At 42.7% G+C, this 21,002-nt stretch overlaps 1 protein-coding gene across 1 annotated transcript in view; it reads right to left on the bottom strand.

Annotated features, from left to right (window-relative positions):
• The window catches only part of ARHGAP31 (Rho GTPase activating protein 31), a 126,143-nt gene that overhangs the window by 43,385 nt on the left and 61,756 nt on the right, over nt 1-21,002 (bottom strand). Inside the window, exons 2-3 of the mRNA XM_063126944.1 lie at nt 3,552-3,654; nt 2,373-2,517 (exon numbers count right to left, since the gene is read on the bottom strand). Of these exons, the coding sequence (XP_062983014.1) occupies nt 2,373-2,517; nt 3,552-3,654 (248 nt within the window). The remainder of the gene's footprint in view (nt 1-2,372; nt 2,518-3,551; nt 3,655-21,002) is intronic.

The following is a 21,002-nucleotide window of genomic DNA, read 5'->3' on the forward strand; positions in this document are numbered from 1 at the left end:
AAAAAAAGCAGCAGCGCTAAGCTATAGAGATGTCTGTGAACATCTAAGCTATATGTGAACATATAACATCTCTAACATATAACATCTGTGAACATCTCTAAGCTATAGAGATGTCTGTGACTTAGGTATAGAATGGCAGGGCAATATAGCAAAAAGAAACCATGACAGAGGATTGGTGGGCTGGTTGCCTGTGCCATGTGCTCAGAAAGGAACCCTGTCTTTCCTCAAATTTAGTTTCGTACAAAGGAGATTTGCCTAAGTATTCAAGTGGGCTCCAAACAGCATCCTCAGCTTTGACAGAGATGATGTTTAGGCCTATTCTAGGGCTTCTTGGTCTGGCCCAATCATAGCCTTCAGTAGCAGAGCATGAAGTCCAGTTGGCTCACAGCTTCCAGGTGGCCCTGTGCTAACCAGCTGATGATCTCAGTGGCCCTGGCACCTCTTCCATGCCCAGGCATGCCATTGGGCTCTTAGATTGGGCATGGAAGACAAACACACCAATATAAGCTGGAACAGTACTTACCTTGGCATGCTTGAGGAGCACCAATCCCAGTTAAGAAAACAGAGTCAATTCACACAACCATATATGTTGCCTGATGATAGTGTGATGAAATATGTGTATTGCATTATAAAATCGTCTCTGTTTTTAGGTGCTGGTTGTTCATTGCTGCTTTTAAATTACTATTTTAATGTATTTTATTATTGGGTTTTATCGTTCATTATATTGATTTTTATTTTACTGTGTATGGTGCCCTGAGAGGTTTGGCTATAGGGCAACTCAAAAATTGTATTATTATTGTTATTGTGCTATCTCCAGTATTCAAGGCAGTAAGCCTGTATGCACCAGTTGCTGGGGAACATGGGTGGGAGGGTGCTGTTGGACCATGTCTTGCTTGTTCATCCCTGGCCGATGGCTGGTTGGCCACTGTGTGAACAGAGTGCTGGACTAGATGGATCCTTGGTCTGATCCAGCAGGGCACTTCTTATGTTGTTGTTGTTGTTGTTGTTGTTGGAAGGAAAGGGGGAATTTTGGTGTGCCAACCCACACACTATGAAGGTCTGGTTAAGGCCCCAGCCTTTACTTGTTTGTCAAAGGTTTTCAGTATGGGAGCATTCACGGTGAGATCCCCACAGAGACTGAAGTCAGGGACTGAAGCTGGAACTGTATGCATGCAACGCAAGTGCTCTTCCACTGAGCTATGGCCAATCCAAAGGGACAGGGTGAGCTGAAAGGTGGAAATAAGCACTGGCTAACATGTAAACCAAGAGGTCCTTGGGCTCTTAAGTTATGCCAGGAAGTTATGCTGTCTGTCTAGGAAACCCTCATTCCTGCTGTGTGGGAAACTCTAATGCCTGCTGTGTGGGGAGCTAGTTGAAGCTATGGGCTCATCTACACCAAGCAGGATATTGCACTACAAAAGCAGTATGAAAGCAGTATATAAAAGGCAGGAGCCACACTACTGCTTTATAACAGTATTGGAGTGCACTGCAGGATCTTCAATACTGCTTTATAGTGGTACTGAAGTGCACTGACAACTGTTGGGGCCCATGGCACATCCGCACCAAGCTGGATATAACACTATGAAAGTGGTATGACAGAGGTATATGGTACTTGTCAATGGGCCCCAGCAGTTGTCAGTGTACTTCAATACCGCTATAAAGCAGTAGTGTGGCTCCGGCCTTTTATATACCGCTTTCATAGTGGAATATCCTGCTTGGTGTAGATGAGGCCTATATCTTTTGTGAACCGCCTGGAGATCTTCGGCTATTGGGCGGCATAGAAATGCAATAAATAAATAAACTACACCACTATAGGGGAACTGAAGTGCACTGATAACTGTTGGAGCACATTATACATTCCATATACCGCATTCATGGTGTTATTTTTAGCTTTTATTTGACATTATCCAAAATACTGCAACAAATGTCAGGGTGTGTCCTACCAACTATAAATGCGCAAGAGGGATCTAGTGTACCATGATGGGATTTTAATGGCTTGACACAAGATGTAGATCCAGCAGCGATGAGAGGAAAGCGCTCTGCACATACACAAAGACATTCCTTACTTTATTATTATCTCTCAAATTTGGGGGATAATAACAGAAAATGAGTTCCTGGGTTTAAACCTGATTTAGATTAAGGTCTGGAAATAAGCAAGGAATGAAATGCAGAAAGAACCAAGACTGAAGAAGAAAGGCGAGCAAACAAGGAAACATAGAAAACGACAAAAATGATGAATGGTCTTTTCTGCACGCGCCCCATTCCACCCATCCCCTGCTGTCTTTTTCTTTTACATACGCATACCCTAATGGAGTGCGTCCAAAACTGTAGCAGCCCTAGCCAGGCAGGAAACAAGGAGGAAAATGTCTCACCGTGAATTTCTTGTAAAGTTCATATGTGAGAAGGGGGTTGGGTAGCTCCCTGAAGTATAATTTGCAGAGTGACCCCACACAGTGAATGTCTTGAAGGTAAACTTCCCTTGTCAGGTCTGGGCATTGGTCTGAGCCAAACTCTTGCCTGAAACAACAGAGGCATCGTAGAGTTAATCAGCAGAACAAGATGGAAACAATACGTGTCCGAATTTCTGTCATAGACAAAGGCAAGGCAAAAAACCAAAAAGGGTACTGACTGGGTGGCAAAGATTTGATAATGTATTACCTCAGTGATGGGGAACCTATTCAGCACCAAAGATCACCATGGAAACCTATCATAACCTTGAGGGCTGTACGGATTCTGCATATTCTCATTTCCCATAATTTACGTGTTTTAAATGCCATTTGCATGAAGCTGTTCTATTATAAGCCACAGCTGAACTAGTGGACATAATTTTGCAATGTTCTGATAGGGCGAATTCCCAGAAGGCCCCATTGCACACATGGTGGTTTGCAGGAGAAAGTCTTTCATCTTGTGCATCTTCCCACGCAAGCTCTGCATAAAATGTTTCGAGAGGAAGGACATGTGTATATCCATATGGAAGTAGGCATCACCCACACAACCTATATAACCTTTCTTGCAGCAGGCAAAATGCAGAAGTGGGGCTTAACTTGCAATATACCTACACAGGTCTTCGTTTACACTCACCATTCTATGTGGTGAAAGACCATAAAGCCAAGACTTACTGGCATAGCCTGACGCATATAAACCAGGATGTGTGTGTCTGATTATATTCTCAACAATAACTGAATGAGCTTTAAAAGCACAGGATTTGCATGATTCCTAAAAACATGACTTCTGACTATGATCTAGAATCCATCTTCAAAGCAGGGTTTTCCAATAGCAAACAATAGCCCACATTATTAACATTGAATATAACAGAAACAACTAACCCTTTCTTTAAAAAAGCCCTATAACGTTCAGATGACATAGCTCTTGCTGTGAACAATGAGCTTTAAGGTGGCTCCTAAGATTATCCTCCAGTTTATTCTCTACAGCCCCATTACTACCTTTTTACCCACAATGAGCCAGGTTCAATCCATGGGTCTGCAAGCTGCTCTTTCACAATCCATCCTCAACCTCAAACCTCTCTTGCATTTTTTTTTCATTCGCCTCACCTCAGTTTTTGAATGTTGGATGTCACTCCAGAAAGCCGGTAGATGCCGTCCACAATTCCGTGGGTCTCAATAAACTCTGCGCAGCTCTTCAGCACTGCAGGGACTAAAAGAAGGAAAGGGAGTGTTAAGCAAAAGGGAAGAGATCTTTCCCAGGAGACATCAGATTCCATTGCCTTTACACAACAAGATCATTATTCTTATAGTAGGTAAAGGATGATGAACAGAGACTACAAAGGCACAATGCAGGTATTAATTCACTTTAACTAGTTAATTGGCTGTGGAGTTTCCTCCCCAGGGAGCTTAGGGTGGCTCCCTTGTTACTGGCCTTTAGATGCTTAAAACTATACATTTCTACTGATGATGAATATGCTCCTTGATTTTAGAGGGTTCCCCTGTTCTTTTGAAATTAATGTATTTTAACTGCTTTGTTTTTAGTTTTTTAATGGTTGCATTTTATTCCTTTTGTGGCCTTATTATAAGTCACCGCCAGCAGTGGAGTAGTGATTCAAAAATAAATTACGTTAATAAAGATTACAATTCTACCCCCTCCAAATGTATTGGCAGGGAGGGCAACATAACTATAGCTGCAGCAGCCTTCTATGAGTGCAAATTGAAAAAGAAACTTCAAGATGGCTTTTCTTTCCAACTTATATGCTGGGATGTCTGTCACTGTGGAATCCATCTGCTTTTTTAACTCGACATACTGCCAGTGAGCATCCAACATGGCTCGCACACGGGGCTTCCCCAAAATCTGGGAACACTCTCAATGTTTTATTTTTTATTTTTTGCTTTTTAAATGTTGTAAATAGAATCAGGTACAAATTGCAACTCCAGCAAAGGAGATCGTTACCTTGTCGTGGTGCTGGAGCTTGAGCACCTCAAGAATGCCATGAGCTAAACCGTGAAGGGACACCCAAGACGGGAAGGTCATGGCAGAGAGGTCAGACTAAATACGATCCCTGGGGAAGGTAATGGCAACCCACCCCAGTATTCTTGCCATGAAAACTAAATGGACAAGTACAACCAGAGATATGTCGGTATACCATCGGAAGATGGGACCCCCAGGTCGGAAGATGGTCAAAATGCTACTGGGGAGGAACAGAGGATAAGTTCAACTAGCCACAGATGTGATGACGCAGCTAGCTCAAAGCCGAAAGGATGGCTAGCAGCCGACGGTGCTAGTGGTGAACGACGAATCCGATGTTCTAAAGATCAACACACCATAGGAACCTGGAATGTAAGATCTATGAGCCAGGGCAAATTGGATGTGGTTATTGGTGAGATGTCAAGATTAAATATAGATATATTGGGTGTCAGTGAACTGAAATGGACTGGAATGGGCCACTTCACATCAGATCAACACCAGATCTACTACTGTGGACAAGAGGATCACAGAAGAAATGGAGTAGCCTTCATAATTAATAATAAAATGGCTAAAGCAGTGCTTGGATACAATTCAAAAAATGATAGAATGATCTCAGTTCGAATTCAGGGTAAGTCATTTAACATCACAGTGATCCAAATATATGCCCCAATCACAGATGCTGAAGAAGCAGAAGTAGATCAGTTCTATGAAGATCTGCAGTACCTACTGGATAATACACCAAAAAGAGATGTTATTTTCGTTACAGGAGACTGGAATGCTAAAGTGGGCAGTCAAATGACATCTGGAATTACAGGTAAGCATGGTCTAGGAGAACAAAATGAAGCGGGACATAGGCTGATAGAATTCTGCCAGGACAACTCACTGTGCATAACAAACACTCTCTTCCAACAACCAAAAAGACGGCTTTATACATGGACTTCACCAGATGGCTGACACCAAAATCAGATTGACTACATCCTTTGCAGCTAAAGGTGGCGGACATCTATACAGACAGTAAAAACAAGACCTGGAGCTGACTGTAGTTCAGATCACAAACTTCTTATTGCACAATTTAGAATCACACTAAAGAGAATAGGGAAGACCCACAGATCAGTTAGATATGAGCTCACTAATATTCCTAATGAATATGCAGTGGAAGTGAAGAATAGATTTAAGGGACTAGATTTAGTAGATAGGGTCCCGGAAGAACTATGGACAGAAGTTCGCAACATTGTCCAAGAGGTGGCAACAAAAAATGTCCCAAAGAAAAAGAAAACCAAGAAGGCAAGATGGCTGTCTGCTGAGACACTGGAAGTAGCCCAAGAAAGAAGGAAAGCAAAAGGCAACAGTGATAGGGGGAGATATGCCCAATTAAATGCAAAATTCCAGAGGTTAGCCAGAAGAGATAAGGAATTATTTTTAAACAAGCAATGTGCGGAAGTGGAAGAAGACAATAGAATAGGAAGGACAAGAGACCTCTTCCAGAAAATTAGAAACATCGGAGGTAAATTCCAGGCAAAAATGGGTATGATCAAAAACAAAGATGGCAAGGACCTAACAGAAACAGAAGAGGTCAAGAAAAGGTGGCAAGAATATACGGAAGATCTGTATAGGAAGGATAATAATAGCGGGGATAGCTCAGACGGTGTGGTCAGTGAGTTAGAGCCAGACATCCTGAAGAGTGAGGTTGAATGGGCCTTAAGAAGCATTGCTAATAACAAGGCAGCAGGAGACGACGGTATCCCAGCTGAACTGTTTAAAATATTGCAAGATGATGCTGTCAAGGTGATGCATGCAATATGCCAGCAAATTTGGAAAACACAAGAATGGCCATCAGACTGGAAAAAATCAACTTATATCCTCATACCAAAAAAGGGAAACACTAAAGAATGTTCCAACTATCGCACAGTGGCACTTATTTCACATGCCAGCAAGGTAATACTCAAGATCCTGCAAGATAGACTCCAGCAATTCATGGAGCGAGAATTGCCAGATGTACAAGCTGGGTTTAGAAAAGGAAGAGGAACTAGAGACCAAATTGCCAATATCCGCTGGATAATGGAGAAAGCCAGGGAGTTCCAGAAAAACATCTATTTCTGTTTTATCGACTATTCTAAAGCCTTTGACTGTGTGGATCATAACAAACTGTGGCAAGTTCTTGGTGGTATGGGGATACCAAGTCATCTTGTCTGCCTCCTAAGGAATCTGTATAATGAACAAGTAGCAACGGTAAGAACAGACCACGGAACAACGGACTGGTTTAAGATTGGGAAAGGAGTACGGCAGGGTTGTATACTCTCACCTTACCTATTCAACTTGTATGCAGAACACATCATGCGACGTGCTGGGCTTGACGAATCCAAGGCTGGAGTTAAAATCGCAGGAAGAAACATTAACAATCTCAGATATGCAGATGACACCACTTTGATGGCTGAAAGCGAGGAGGAGCTGAGGAGCCTTATGACAAAGGTGAAAGAAGAAAGTGCAAAAGCTGGGCTGCAGTTAAACCTCAAAAAAACCAAGATTATGGCAACCAGCTTGATTGGTGACTGGCAAATAGAGGGAGAAAACGTGGAGGCAGTGACAGACTTTGTATTTCTGGGCGCAAAGATTACTGCAGACGCTGACTGCAGCCAGGAAATCAGAAGACGTTTACTTCTTGGGAGGAGAGCAATGACAAATCTGGATAAAATAGTTAAGAGCAGAGACACCACACTGACAACAAAGGTCCGCATAGTTAAAGCAATGGTATTCCCCGTAGTAACCTATGGCTGCGAGAGCTGGACCATAAGGAAAGCTGAGTGAAGGAAGATAGATGCTTTTGAACTGTGGTGTTGGAGGAAAATTCTGAGAGTGCCTTGGACTGCAAGAAGATCAAACCAGTCCATACTCCAGGAAATAAAGCCAGACTGCTCACTTGAGGGAATGGTATTAAAGGCAAAACTGAAGTACTTTGGCCACATAATGAGAAGACAGGATACCCTGGAGAAGAGGCTGATGCTAGGGAAAGTGGAAGGCAAAAGGAAGAGGGGCCGACCAAGGGCAAGATGGATGGATGATATTCTGGAGGTGACAGACTTGACCTTGGGGGAGCTGGGGGTGGCGACGGCCGACAGAAAGCTCTGGCGTGGGCTGGTCCATGAAGTCACGAAGAGTCGGAAACGACTGAACGAATGAACAACAACAACAAATTGCAAAGAGCAATTTGCACAATTTATGCAAACTTCAACCACAAATTACATAATTTACACAATTTTCAGCTGCAAATTGAGCAATTTATGCAAACTATGCTTGCAATCTGCACACATTTCTATTTACCTAATTATTTTTTTAAAAAAAACACACACAGAAAAATCCGCAAGCTGGTCTGACTTGATGCAGACTGAGTCGGGCCAACTTGTGGGAAACCAGTCAATAAAAGCAACCATTAAAAAACTAAAAACAAAAGGGATAAAATACACTAATTTAATCCCTGGACGGATTCCTCCGACATCCCTACTTAGATGTAGGCTACTTAGATGATGGTAGTGAGAAGTAGGAGCAGTAGATGCTACTGCCTACTTGATCACTGCCTCTTAAGCAAGCAAGTGGTAGCAGTGATGAGAAAGAAGATGAGGAGCAATAGCAGCTGTTGACAATGGAGGTGAGAAGGTAGACTCCCTGAGAGATAGGGCCCATGGAGGGTGTGTTGCCCAAGGACCTTCAAAACCTGGAGCAGGCTCTGAATACCGCATGCTGGAGATAAAGAAGAGAGGGTGGCTAGCATCATGGCCTCCTGATACATTTCCTAGAGACATCTTCTTGGCTTCTGCTGGAAACAGACTGCTAAATAGAGCCTGGCCTGGTCCTACAAGGCAATACTTATCAAGGCTGACCATATGGAAAGGAGGACAGGACTTCTGTATCTTTAACAGTTGTTGAGAAAAGGGAATTTCAGCAGGAGTCATTTGTATGCAGGCAACACCTGGGGAAAATCCCTCTGCATCAAAGCAGTTAAAGATGCAAGACCCTGCCCCTGTGACCAGATACAAAAGAGGGCAGGGCTCCTTCAGGTTTAACTGTTGTAATGAAGAGGGGATTTCACCAGGTGCTACGTGCATACAAATGACACCTGCTGAAATTCCCTTTTCAGGACAACTGTTAAAGATACAGAAGCCCTGCCCTCCTTTTCATATGGTCACCCTAACTTATCTTGAAAGCCCACTTTCCTTTTCAAGTAAAATTGCTGTGGCATTTTTCTAGCAATAAGTACTCAGGGGGCTGGCACAAGAGGTTTTCTTGCCTGAGGTAAAGGACAAGATGGCACCCTCCCCATTGGATGTACAGAAGCCAAAGGGGCTAGCAATTCTCCACCATACCTGAGAGCAGCAGGCTAGTTTAGAGGAAGCAAGACAAGCTATGTGGCGCACACAGCTCTGTTCTCCAACAGCCGGGGAATGACTGGGAGGCTCAGGAGGAATGGCCATTGGGCTGCCTCAGCTGCCCCCTGCCCCACCCCACAAATACACAGTCTCTCCAGCTTGCCTCAATCTGCCTAATGGGAGGGACGGGCCTGTATGGAAAATTAAAATGGGCTGTGGCCAGATGAAACCTTTGTTGATCATATTCATTCTTAACATTATTCATTCTGTTTGAATGCTCAAATCTATGGAGCATGATCATATTTTGAAACAAGCTTCTAGGTTGGCTTCCTTGATGCAAAGCTACTTGTACAAGTCACCTTTCTGGGAAAAACTTGGATCCGAGCACATCTGATTCTGCACATATCTTATATACTTCATTGGATAAGTATGCCTCACTTATTCAGTACCTCCCCAATTACAGTTTTTGTCTTGCAGGACTACCTGCACAGAGGGTTTTGGTGGATGTTCTCATAGGTAGCTTCTCCCACTCAAGGTTCATGTTTTTGTGCACCACTGGAAATATGAGATGTGGTGAGAATTTTGTACTCACATTGCTGCTTCTCCCATATGTGGCTTATACTATCCAGCTAAAAGCCATGACTTCCCACATCTGTGGCATGGACAGGCAAGGAACTAGGGCAGGTTGTTCCTATAGGTTGCAGGTCCTGGGTGTGCTGAATGAACATGTTTCAAATGAAAATCATCTGGGCAAATCATGATTCTGGTAAACTGCAGCCTTAGAACAAGATGTGAGCTTCCTCACAAACGGGGTAGGTCAGCTCTGGTGAAGCTAAACAATTGCAGATTGAGAGCTTAAAATCCTGTAAAAAATATTCTGCACGGTGACAGGATCTACATGCACCAGTCTTCTGCTGTCCATAAAACTGTCACCTGAGAAATGTGTCTCTTAAAAAAGCAAAAGAACTGTCACAAATCTGACATAGTTGGAAGTCATCTTTTTCTGATTGGATTATTCCATATCATGCAAGTTTACAATAGGAAGCCAGACATGTTTTAAGAAGCAACTTAGGTCAATAGCACCCTTAAGCAGGGTATATGAACCTCCCACAAACACAATGAAGAAAGCTACTTTCCTTCACCCTCCAAAGGCACAGAACAGGGTAAGGGCCAGGCAGAATCCACAAATTCTTTCCTTGAGTTTCCTTTCAAATTCTTCCGTGCATTTCCCCTTTTGCTATTTCTGGTGTAAACCAGACAGATTTGCAGGCTTACAGATAGTTCCATTGACTACCAGATGCTAGAAACAAGCAATATGGTTGGTGAACATTGTCATGCTCAGCTGTTGTAATCTGGAATTTATTTATTTATTTTATTTTATTGCATTTATATACCGCCCCACAGCCGAAGCTCTCTGGGCAGTTCACAAAAGCTAAAAACAGTAAACATTAAAAGTATACAAAATTTAAAAACCATCAGAGACATAAAAACAACAGTATAAAAACAGCAGGAATGCTAATGAAGCATTCCTTTCGAGAATTTGGGGTGCCCAATTCAGGAAGAAACTCACTTAAGCTCAACTTCAATGGAAGTCCAGTTTACCAATTTCCGGGGTTGGTGCAATTGGGCTAGCAGAAGTTGACCTTCCATTGAAAATGCTACATACAGGGCTGGGGGTGAGGGCTGCTGAATGATGTGAGCTGTGGTGTAGTGGGGAGGGGGCTTCCCCAAAATTGGGCCAAGGCACCATTCATGAGCACAGCCCTTCCATCAATGGAAGGCAGATCCTGGATCCAAACCATAGTAAATCTCTCTGGAATCTCCATTGTCTTCTTCACTACACTGTACAAGCTCTGAGATCTCTAGCATATGTCATCAAACATGGTAAAGCATCAAGGGCAAAAGAACGTGCCTGCTGTAGTCTGACGAGGCCTTGTGTAACTAGAGGAATCCATATCCCACACTCAGCCTTATAGGCAGGATCTACACTACTGCTTTAAAATGGTTTATAAAAGTATTGACAAATGTTGGGGCCCAGGGGCCACTCCATATACAGTTTTCAAACCATTTTCGAAGTGTCATATCCTGCTTGGTGTAGATCCGACCATGGTCCCTGCACAGATGCCATCTCTGAATCTATTCCAGATTTTGCAATCCATACCCGATTTTTGGATGGAATAGAATTGCTTTATTCCAGGAGTTACAAAATTAAAAAAAACTAAAAATCCAGTCCTGCTTATCTCTGCCATAATTCTAACTCATCCACATGGCTGTTCCTTTCCAACTTAACTTATCTTTGTTATTCTGGTCCTGATGCCAATTTACTCAGGGTTTGCTTCCACTATCCCTTACCCACCTTCCTTCTAATTTACCTCCGATCCTAGATCTGTAATGTCAATGTGGCATTCCAGCTCTACATTTCCCACGTTGCTTTAGCCAACTCCCTTCCCACACTTTACACACACCATTTCCTGCTGTCCTGGGCCTTGAACTCTACCGAACAGAAAACAAGCCTATTTTGTCAGACTATGTCGTGGGTTTGTGATGTCAAAACACACACACACACACACACACACACACAAACCAAAAATTTCCAACAGGGATTCATTTCACTTGTGACCAAAAATTACAGCGTTGACCTCAAGTCCCTGGAGAAGAACAGGCTTCTGCCTCAATTTCCTGCTCTCAATGCATTGACTGTATGAATGTAGAGCACACAAGTTCTTTCAGTGGAGCCGATATCCGGAAGTAGCTGAGTTCTCTGACTCATTAGGGAGTGCTATTGGAAGGCGGGGTTAAGATGTATTAAATCTTCACACTGCTGCTAGGTTTTATCTTGACTTTTACTTTTATTTTACGTTGTAGTTTTATATATTTATTTATTTAATTACATTTATATACCACCCCATAGCCAAAGCTCTCTGGGCGGTTTACAAAAGTTAAAAACAATGAACATTAAAACAGATGTACAAAATTTAAAACCACTAAAAGTATAAAAAGTACCGTATTTCTTCGATTCTAAGATGCACTCCCCCCCCCCCCCATATAAACATCTCTAAAAACGGGGTGCGTCTTAGAATCACGGGTGTATTTATTCTTTCTTAGAATCATAGCTTTTTTTCTGTTGGTGGAACTGAAATTAGTGTGCGTCTTACAATCGATGGCATCTTAGAATCGAAGAAATACGGTATAAACTAGTAAACATTTTTGTATTGTATCTTATGTTGCATGTTACGGTTTTAATTGTTGGGAACCGCCCAGAAAGCTCCAGCTATTGGGTAAATGTAAAAAATAAATACATAAAATAGTAACATGATAAGAATGGAAGTAATTTCGTAATGATTTGTCTGCAGTGGTCCTTTGTGGCAAGGAACCACAACCAAATGAACAGTTATTTTTCATAAAAGGAAGTGAATAAATGTTGACAGTATGCAGCAGAATCCTTCTTTTGCAACGACGTGCATGGAAGCCTAAACAGAAAACTCTTGAATTGTGAATCTGAACATTTCAGTTTGTTGGGGAAGAAGAAGGAAAGTACTTGTGTGTGAAGAATAAAGAGGGATGGAGCTGGATGTCTCAACCATCTTACGACTATAATTAAAACCATACTCTCTAGGCTTGGAAGTTGGAAGAGGCAGCTGGTGTCACACAGTTTCTGCTAGTTCTGCCAGGCAGCCAAAATGTCCTCATTTTACAACTACAATAGAAACCAGATGCAGAAGAAAGGGAGAGTGGGGACCCCAGGCGTCAGTTGTGGGGAGGGGGAACAAGTTGCAATGAAAACACACTAAGCTTATCGTCTTTCCTTTTCTGATTCTTAGACAAAAATGAAGCCAAAAGGTGATCAAATGTCTTAGAAACACTATAAATCTAGGGCAGCCTTCCCTAACTTGGCACCCTTCAGACATGTTGGGCCACAAGAGCCATTGGCCATGCTGGCTGGGGAGGCTGGAGGCTGTAGTTCAACACATCTGGAAGGCACCAGGTTGATGAAGTCTGATCTAAGCTATTGTGTGATGTATTCATCATTAACACATTCTGTTATCTTGACCATTTTTCTTATCTTGTCAGCCTTCTTTGGAAGACTTCATATATCCTATCACTTTTTGGGAAGGATAACCTCCACCTCTCAGGTTTGGTACATTTCAAACCACGGATCACCCTCCCAAACCATGCTGGACAGGATTTTTTTCATGGTTTTCCCTTACATCCAGAATATTGAAAAACCTTCTACAAGAAACACAAATCGACTTTGGTAACCTTCTTTGTGGTCGATTCTGCTCAGGTCAGGCACTTTGGTGCTGAGATACTTGAAATGAGCAAAATATTAAGCATATGAATGATTGTGTTGGAATCCCTGTTTCTTATGCTTAATGTTAAGCAATTACACAGCACAGTTTAAGACTGAGCTCAGCAACATACAGCTTTTACTTCGGTCTCCTCAGTGTTTTGTTACATTCCTGAGCATATCAACTTTCAGTTTAATAAGTTTCTAGTCCTCATGGCTATCATCTGCAATATTACATCTACTAACATTGCAAATTATAATGCAATTTGAGTGAAAGTGGCTTATAGAAATAATACTTTTTATTAATGATAAAGTAGGGTAAGCAGATCCCCCCCCCCCGGGTTATATTTAGTACACCTTCCTTCAACAGCAAGTCCTATACCAGAAATCAGGTCCTTATCCTTATAGTTCACTTGACCAAAACCCCAAATCTAACACATTAACACTCTCCCCTCCCTTCCCATTACCGCTCACACAGTAGGATATAGATTAAACTTTTATTGCCCAGTGATGATAATAATCTTGAGATAAGAACCTTGTGTTAGAAACTGGGAAATAGGAGTACAAACAAAACATTATTTCCACATTTTCTTACCCTCTTTATAGCACCATGGTGACATACATCATTTTTACTGCACATGTAGCAATATACAGCTCCCCTGTTATATCAAAAATATTAAACAAAACAAAACAAAACAGGAATCTGTTGCTAGCAATGTGCATTGCATCAGCTACAGTTAGACCTAGACAATTTACATATCGACTTCCAAATTTTGGAGGCCCTTTGACTGTTTAACCAGGATTTGCCATGATAATGTATGTTTAGTCTCTCTGGCCATAATCCAACATACATTTAACCAGACTGCAATGGGGATTAAGCCCAGATAACTGGGATTGCAATTGTGTTTTACAACTGAAGGTGCTGTTTTAGGAACAAACAAGCAAATCTCACGCCATATTAAGTAAGCTAATTTAAATCAGGCAGACCTATCTGCTCTCCTGCACTGGTCCTGTTCAGACAACATGCTAAGCCATGGTCAGGCTGCTAACACTTTTGCAGCAAATGGTTACTTAGCATGCTTAAACCATGGTTATATAGCCACCATGGTCAGGAAAGGTTTACACAACATGCTAAGTCATGGTTCAGATGATAAGTGAAGCCATAATGTTTAGCTCAAAATGCTTAACCACTGTGGTGTAGTATGTTGTCCAAACAGGGTCACTATGGGCCATTTAGAATTCCCTTCTGCCCTAAGCTAAGAGCCACTTCCCAAGACAAGATTTCTGTTAGAGTATTGATAAGAGGAGGTGTGTGCTATATGGAGTTAAATCACTGGATGTTCTTTTAGTCCTGACTGCCAGCGGCAATAACTCATCAAGACCTCATTTCATTCCTTCCCCAACCCTGCTATGTTTACTTGAAGATGCCAGAGCTTGAGGGACCTAAGACATAAAAAAGCAACTGTTCTAACGGTGAGCTAGGGTATAGACTGTGGCGTTACACCCCACAAGTCAATTCCAAATGTATGTCTGCAGTGTGTAAGTCTGTGGTTTTTAGAATGTTGGCCTGAGTGGGCGGAGTTAGAATGTCTTGGGAGGGGGGAGGAGTGATATATAAGGGAAGGACTGAGGGGATTGAGGGTTCTTTTCAGGAAAGCTTTTCAGGGAGACTTGTTAGCTGTGGCCTTAGAGTCTGTAGTGCTCTCTGTGTTTATGGTACTTAAGTTCTGGGAAATTTGAGGGTCAGTGTAGTGCGTGGTGTCTTTAGGGTGTGGTGTGCACGTAGTGGAAGTATATTAATCAATACTGATAATAAAGAAAGTTCAAGAGTGATTGTGTGAGAAAAAGGAAAGCGCGAATGTGGATGAGTGACCGGATTGTACGAAAGGTTTCAAAAAGGTTTTTAAATGTTATTTGAAACAAAGCTTATGAACTTTTAAAAATAAATTTTGATTGTTTTGTTTTTAAACTACCACAAAAGTCCCACGTGTCTGTTTGGCATTTATCATCTTACGTTTACACATATAACACCCACTCTGACAATCATTCACCTAAGCAGATATAACTCACAGCGCATTATTATATATATTAAAATCCATTCTCCCTTTTAAACCCCTTTCTCCACATAGTTTGGAGGAAGGTGGTTCTTATCCCTTGCCTCAGGCGTATCAAGCGGTGGTGCTTAGCTTGAGCAGGGAGTAGCCTCAGCCGGGTCTGGTGTTCAGAGCCTGTGTCACCCCATAATAAGTGGTGGCAGCCGTGAGGTCTGGTGTTCAGAGCCTGTGTCGTGGCATGGACCCCCTCAAAAAATAACTTGCCCATAGAAAATGCTATGTATCTCACGTCTCTATACTCTCCCTCTAGCCAATTTCGCGAGGGAAGGTGACCTTCAAAGTCATACCCCTCCTTTTCACACATGCCCATCCTCCATGAAGCCTATTGCCCCTGAAAGTGATGGTGCCCTCTGCCTCTACCCACCCCTACCCCCTGTTGATGGAGGAAAGGCCATACTTTGAAGGGATCAAGTCCAGTGAAAGATTCAGCTCCTGTCCACACCCTGCACCAAGGAAGCAGGCAGTGTTTTGCATTAAAAAAGAGAGAACAAGAATTCACACTCTATAACCAGATATAATTATGCAAATTAAATATACTGCGTACAGGGTCAGGGCTTATCATTGAGCCCTAACCGATGATGTCTCACATCTAGCCAATACAGCCTCAATGTATTTGGTGTAATTTGCATGCATTACATACAGTTACATTACATGGGCACACAACTTCATTCTCAGGGCATTAGATAAGCATTGCATTGCTGCAGAAGCAGACTGCGAGAGCAGACTACAGAACTATTTCAAAACAGAGAGACAAAAAATAAAATCCACAAATTGGCGTAAGAGTTGGGCTGAGGAGGGTGTTGAGTAACCTGACGTCACAAACAAGAGCCAGTTGATGCCCCACCCTGGAATGCAAACCACATGCCACATGACAATGACACGAGGTTTTCTAGCTAGGAAAAGAATATTTTCCCTGCATTTTTTTAAAAAAGCAGCAGCACTAGAAGTACAGCATCCCTTCAGCAGAGGCATAACATAAAGAGGGGTAAGGCGCCACTTTGTATGCTGACCCCCTTAAAACCCTGCAGCATCACTGCTGTAAGGTGGAATCGAGAAAGCTAGACAGCCAGGAAAAAACTCAGCGCTGGTGGCGATTCGGCTTGCCAAGCCCACCCCCTGCCCCCTCCCCTGTGTTCCCAGGCTTACCCTGTACTGGGATCTGCCCCTAAGAACGCCCCCAAATCGAAGCCACCAGAGACAGATGAAAGAAACATTGTGTTGGCATCAGAAAAATTGGAAAAGCCATGGTAAACCGACCCTGCGAAAAGGCGCAGTTTCTGGGGTCCATTTCAGTTTCTCTTAGTTTGTCACACTTCGAGAATTTTCCAATCACAAATTTGGTTTGTTCCAAACTTATGAAAACTCCATAATTTGCAGGCATTTTTGTGTGCATTCTTCATGGAGAACTCCCCTGCAAAATTTGGGGAAGTGTGAATTTTGTAAGATAATTTAGCTTCAGTTATTATATTGCTTCAAAAGTGTAAAATTGAGAAAGCTCACCTGAAAATACAAACTGAATGAATTTTTCCCTGAATGAATTTCGGGGTAGAATTTCTACCCTGCTTTGCCAATAAGTGACAAGTACATTTTTCCTTTTTTCTTCTTTTGTACTGAAGCAGAAAGGCCTTCAGAGCTGCCCCATTCAGCAATTTTGTGCGTCTGGTCTTTCTGGGCACATTCAATTGCGCCAGATGCAAGATACTCAAGAGGAGGAAACACAGCAAAAGTCCTTATGAACAAGATGGCACTACTAAAGACTGAACATGTCCCCCTTTTTCCTTCAGACAGACCCTCGGCGATCAGAGGATAAGACATGTCAACAGAACAGTGTGAGCGGATGTCTGGCCCACAGTGCCCTACACAGACAAAGGGCCTCAGTCTCCGCAACTGTCAACCCAGCACTTTTCACCGGCACTATATTGCGTTTGTAGAATAAAAAAAATAGCATGGGCCAGCCCTCCTGTGCCAATGTTTACTTTGGCTATAGTAGCTGAGCTACCGGAAGTCCCAGACACCTGTGTTTGAACAGGGAGATAGCTAACCAACATCAAACGGGTTTCAAAATGAATCCCCCCTTTCAAGCTTCCATGCTCCTTTCCACTTTGGCTGCCCCATGCTCTGCTTTGAAAGTTGAACAGACAAGCCGGCGCTGCTGTGATCCTGTCTGCACAGTGAATATTATAGTTGCAACCGTCACACTTTCCCATTTTGTTTTGTTATTAGTCAAGATGCTATAATACCACAAGGCTTTCTAAGACCCTTCCCTCTGCTGACAAAAAACAACAACCCTAAGGAAGCTGCATTGGATCAAACTAAGGGCCTATCTAATTCAGCACTCCGTTCCCACAGTGGGCAACTGAATAACTATAGGAAGCCCACAATCACGATATGAGCGCAAGACCATCTCCTGCTCCCGCTCCCCAGCAACTGTTATTCAGAGACATACCGCCTCTGATACTGGATGTAATACACAGCCATGATGACTAGTAGCCATTCATAGCCTTATCCTCCATGACATATGAACAATTTGTTGCAGTGTTTAGTATGATGATCAACAAAGTCACCCCCAGAATTGTAGGGGCTGCTCCAATGGAACTGCCCCATGGGAAGGAAGCAGCAGCAAAGGGGACAGGAGCAGGCAAAGCAGCCATCAAGGCCTGCTCCAATTGGACGGCCAAAGGACATCAAGGGCCAAGTGACATGAATAGACATAAACCACCCTATAGGAAGAAACAGCTTAGATCTTGCTCAATTGGAGCCCAACAACACAGGGTTGTTGTTGTGTGGATAAAAGGAAGAGGAGGAGGATTCTGTATGCCACCTTGGGATCCTTGGAGGAAAAACGGTGGGACCTGGTGGCTGAGTGTTTGTCTGCCCCGCCTCCTTGCAGGTACAGAAGGCTTCTGGGTGCTGGGCTGCTGTGAAACGACCTGGTGGCTGAGTGTTTGTCTGCCCCACCCCCTTGCAGGTACAGAAGGCTTCTGGGTGCTGGAGGCGCGAGCCTACAGCGCGAACCGAAGGACGAGAGCCAAAGGGCTTTCGGCCTGAGGCTCTCTGCCGTGGGCGCGATGCCGGTCAAGCGGAACTGTTACTTCAGAGGAAGAACCCCAGCCTCGGACCGGTCTATGCTACTTTCTGATTCAGGACATGATCTTCTACAGTGTTTGGTTATTATTCAGCGCTGTGACTGCTTTTATATATCCTACTTGTTTGCTTTTTTCTGTGCCTGCCTTCTTGTTCTTGTTTTGCGACCACTTGCTATTGGTCGTGGCCGGGCTTGTTCTGTTTAATGCTGTTCTTCGCTTGTTTTACTTCTCCGGCTTCTTGCTATTTCTCTCTCCTCATTTTCTTCTCTAAATTCTTTTCTCCTCATATCTGTTCCTTATGGCTCGTTCCAATTTCGTTTCTCCTAACTTAGTTCCTATTCGGTGTCTCCCCTCTTCTCAGCTGCCTTTTTCATGTTCCTTACAGAACTGCATTCCCTTCGGTCTCAGCTGATGAACTGTCTACAATACTGCGCTCTTCAAAGCCTTCCACTTGTTCTCGTGATCCGATTCCTTCTCGGGTCTTTATTAATCTTATCCCTGCTATCCTCCCTTCCTTGCTTAATATTATTAATTTTTCTTTGTCCTCTGGTTCATTTCCTTCTGCTTTTAAACATGCTACGGTCTCTCCTATTCTCAAGAAATCTACTCTTGATGTGCTTTCTCTGTCTAACTAGCGACCTGTCTCTTTGTTGCCTTTTGTTTCAAAGATCCTGGAGCGTGTGGTCTACTCTCGTTGTCTTGATTTTCTTTCTAGTAACTCTGCTCTGGATCCTTTTCAATCTGGATTCCGTCCTTTGCATTCCACTGAAACAGCCCTTACTAAGATTACCAATGATCTTCTTATCGCCAAGTCTAAAGGCCTTTATTCCGTTCTTATTCTCCTTGATCTTACTACAGCCTTTGACACGGTTGATCACGATCTTCTTTTGGATTCCCTTCATGACCTCGGATTTTGTGGCTCCATCTATAACTGGTTTGCCTCCTATCTAGCGGGTCGCTCTTTCAACGTGTTGGCTAATGGCAGCTCGTCTTCTTCTTTTCCCCTTTCAGTAGGGGTTCCGCAAGGCTCGGTGCTCGGTCCGTTGTTGTTTTCTTTATACATGTTGCCCTTGGGTAATCTTATTCAATCTCATGGCCTCCAATATCATCTGTATGCCGATGATACACAATTATATCTTTCATCTCCGGATCTTTCTCCTGATGTTCACGATCGTATCTCGGCATGTCTTTCAGATATCTCAGCTTGGTTGCTTCATCATCGTTTGAAACTTAATATGGCAAAGACTGAATTGCTTGTTTTTCCTCCTAAACCTTCTCCTCATCTCTCATTCTCTCTTACTGTCAATGATGTTACACTTATTCCAGTCAAGGAAGCTCATAGTCTTGGCTTTATATTTGATTCCTTGCTCTCCTTTATTCCTCATATTGAGGCAGTAGCTAAATCCTGTCATTTTTTCCTGTATAATATTGCCAGGATTCGATCATTTTTGTCTGTCTCTTCTGCCAAGACTCTTGTTCATGCATTGGTTATTTCTTGGTTGGACTACTGCAACCTTCTTCTCACTGGCCTTCCTTCTTCTCACATCAGTCCGTTGGTTTCTGTTCACCACTCTGCTGCTAAGATCATCTTCTTGGCTCGCCGCTCTGACCATGTTATTCCACTTCTGAAATCTTTTCATTGGCTTCCAATTCACTCCAGAATCCAATATAAACTTCTCCTGTTGACCTACAAAGCTTTTCACTGTTTAGCTCCTTCCTATCTTTCCTCTCTCATCTCACACTATTGCCCCGCTCGTGCTCTTCGCTCCTCTAATGCCATGTTTATCACCTGCCCAAGGGTCTCTACTTCCCTTGCTCGGCTTCGTCCATTTTTTTCTGCTGCCCCTTATGCCTGGAACGCTCTTCCAGAACATTTGAGAACTACAAGTTCAATCGCAGCTTTTAAAGCTCAGCTAAAAACTTTTCTTTTTTCTAAAGCTTTTAAAACTTGATTTTGTTCTGACTTTTATACTGTTAGTTTTACTCTACCCTGTGCCTGTTTGGTGCATTCTCTTCCCCTTCTTATTGTTTTATTATGATTTTATTAGAATGTAAGCCTATGCGGCAGGGTTTTGCTATTTTATTGTTTTACTCTGTACAGCACCATGTACATTGATGGTGCTATATAAATAATAATAATAATAATAATAATAATAATAATAATAATATAACTACAATAATAAATGAAATAGTTTTGTTTTTTGAGCATGAGGTTCTTGTTGTATCACTTGTGTTTTATAAATATTGCAAGCCATTTTGACGACCCTAGTCAAAAAGTGGGCTATAAATCTTCACTAAATAAGTAAGTCTAATCCAGCTATAACAATCATATAAATTCTAGTGCGTATGGTTACTGCATCTCAGGATGTAACCTGAAGCTTCAGAGGTTTAGCCTCATTATAAGCGTCTCCAGAAGGGCTGCCACCCCCTGCTTTTCACCATCCACAAATGGTGGCTATACGGTGGGTGGGGGGAGCATGTCAGGAACATTGGTGGGGAGAGAATTTGGGAGTGGGGGTGAACTCAGTGGGGCAGAATCTGAAATGATCTTTCAGGTATAGCCAGCAATCCCCATTTTTTTTCTCTAAATGCTCTCTTTGTACGACTAGTGAGAGGTATGGCAATGCTTACAGGTACATGGTATAATGTAGTTGTACCGGTTACTGGTGATGATGATGATTTGTATACCTCGCCATAGCCAAAGCTCTCTGGGTGGTTTATAAAAAGTACTCTCAAT

This window comes from Elgaria multicarinata, chromosome 5 (assembly GCF_023053635.1).
Source record: "Elgaria multicarinata webbii isolate HBS135686 ecotype San Diego chromosome 5, rElgMul1.1.pri, whole genome shotgun sequence".
Lineage (NCBI taxonomy): Eukaryota > Metazoa > Chordata > Lepidosauria > Squamata > Anguidae > Elgaria > Elgaria multicarinata.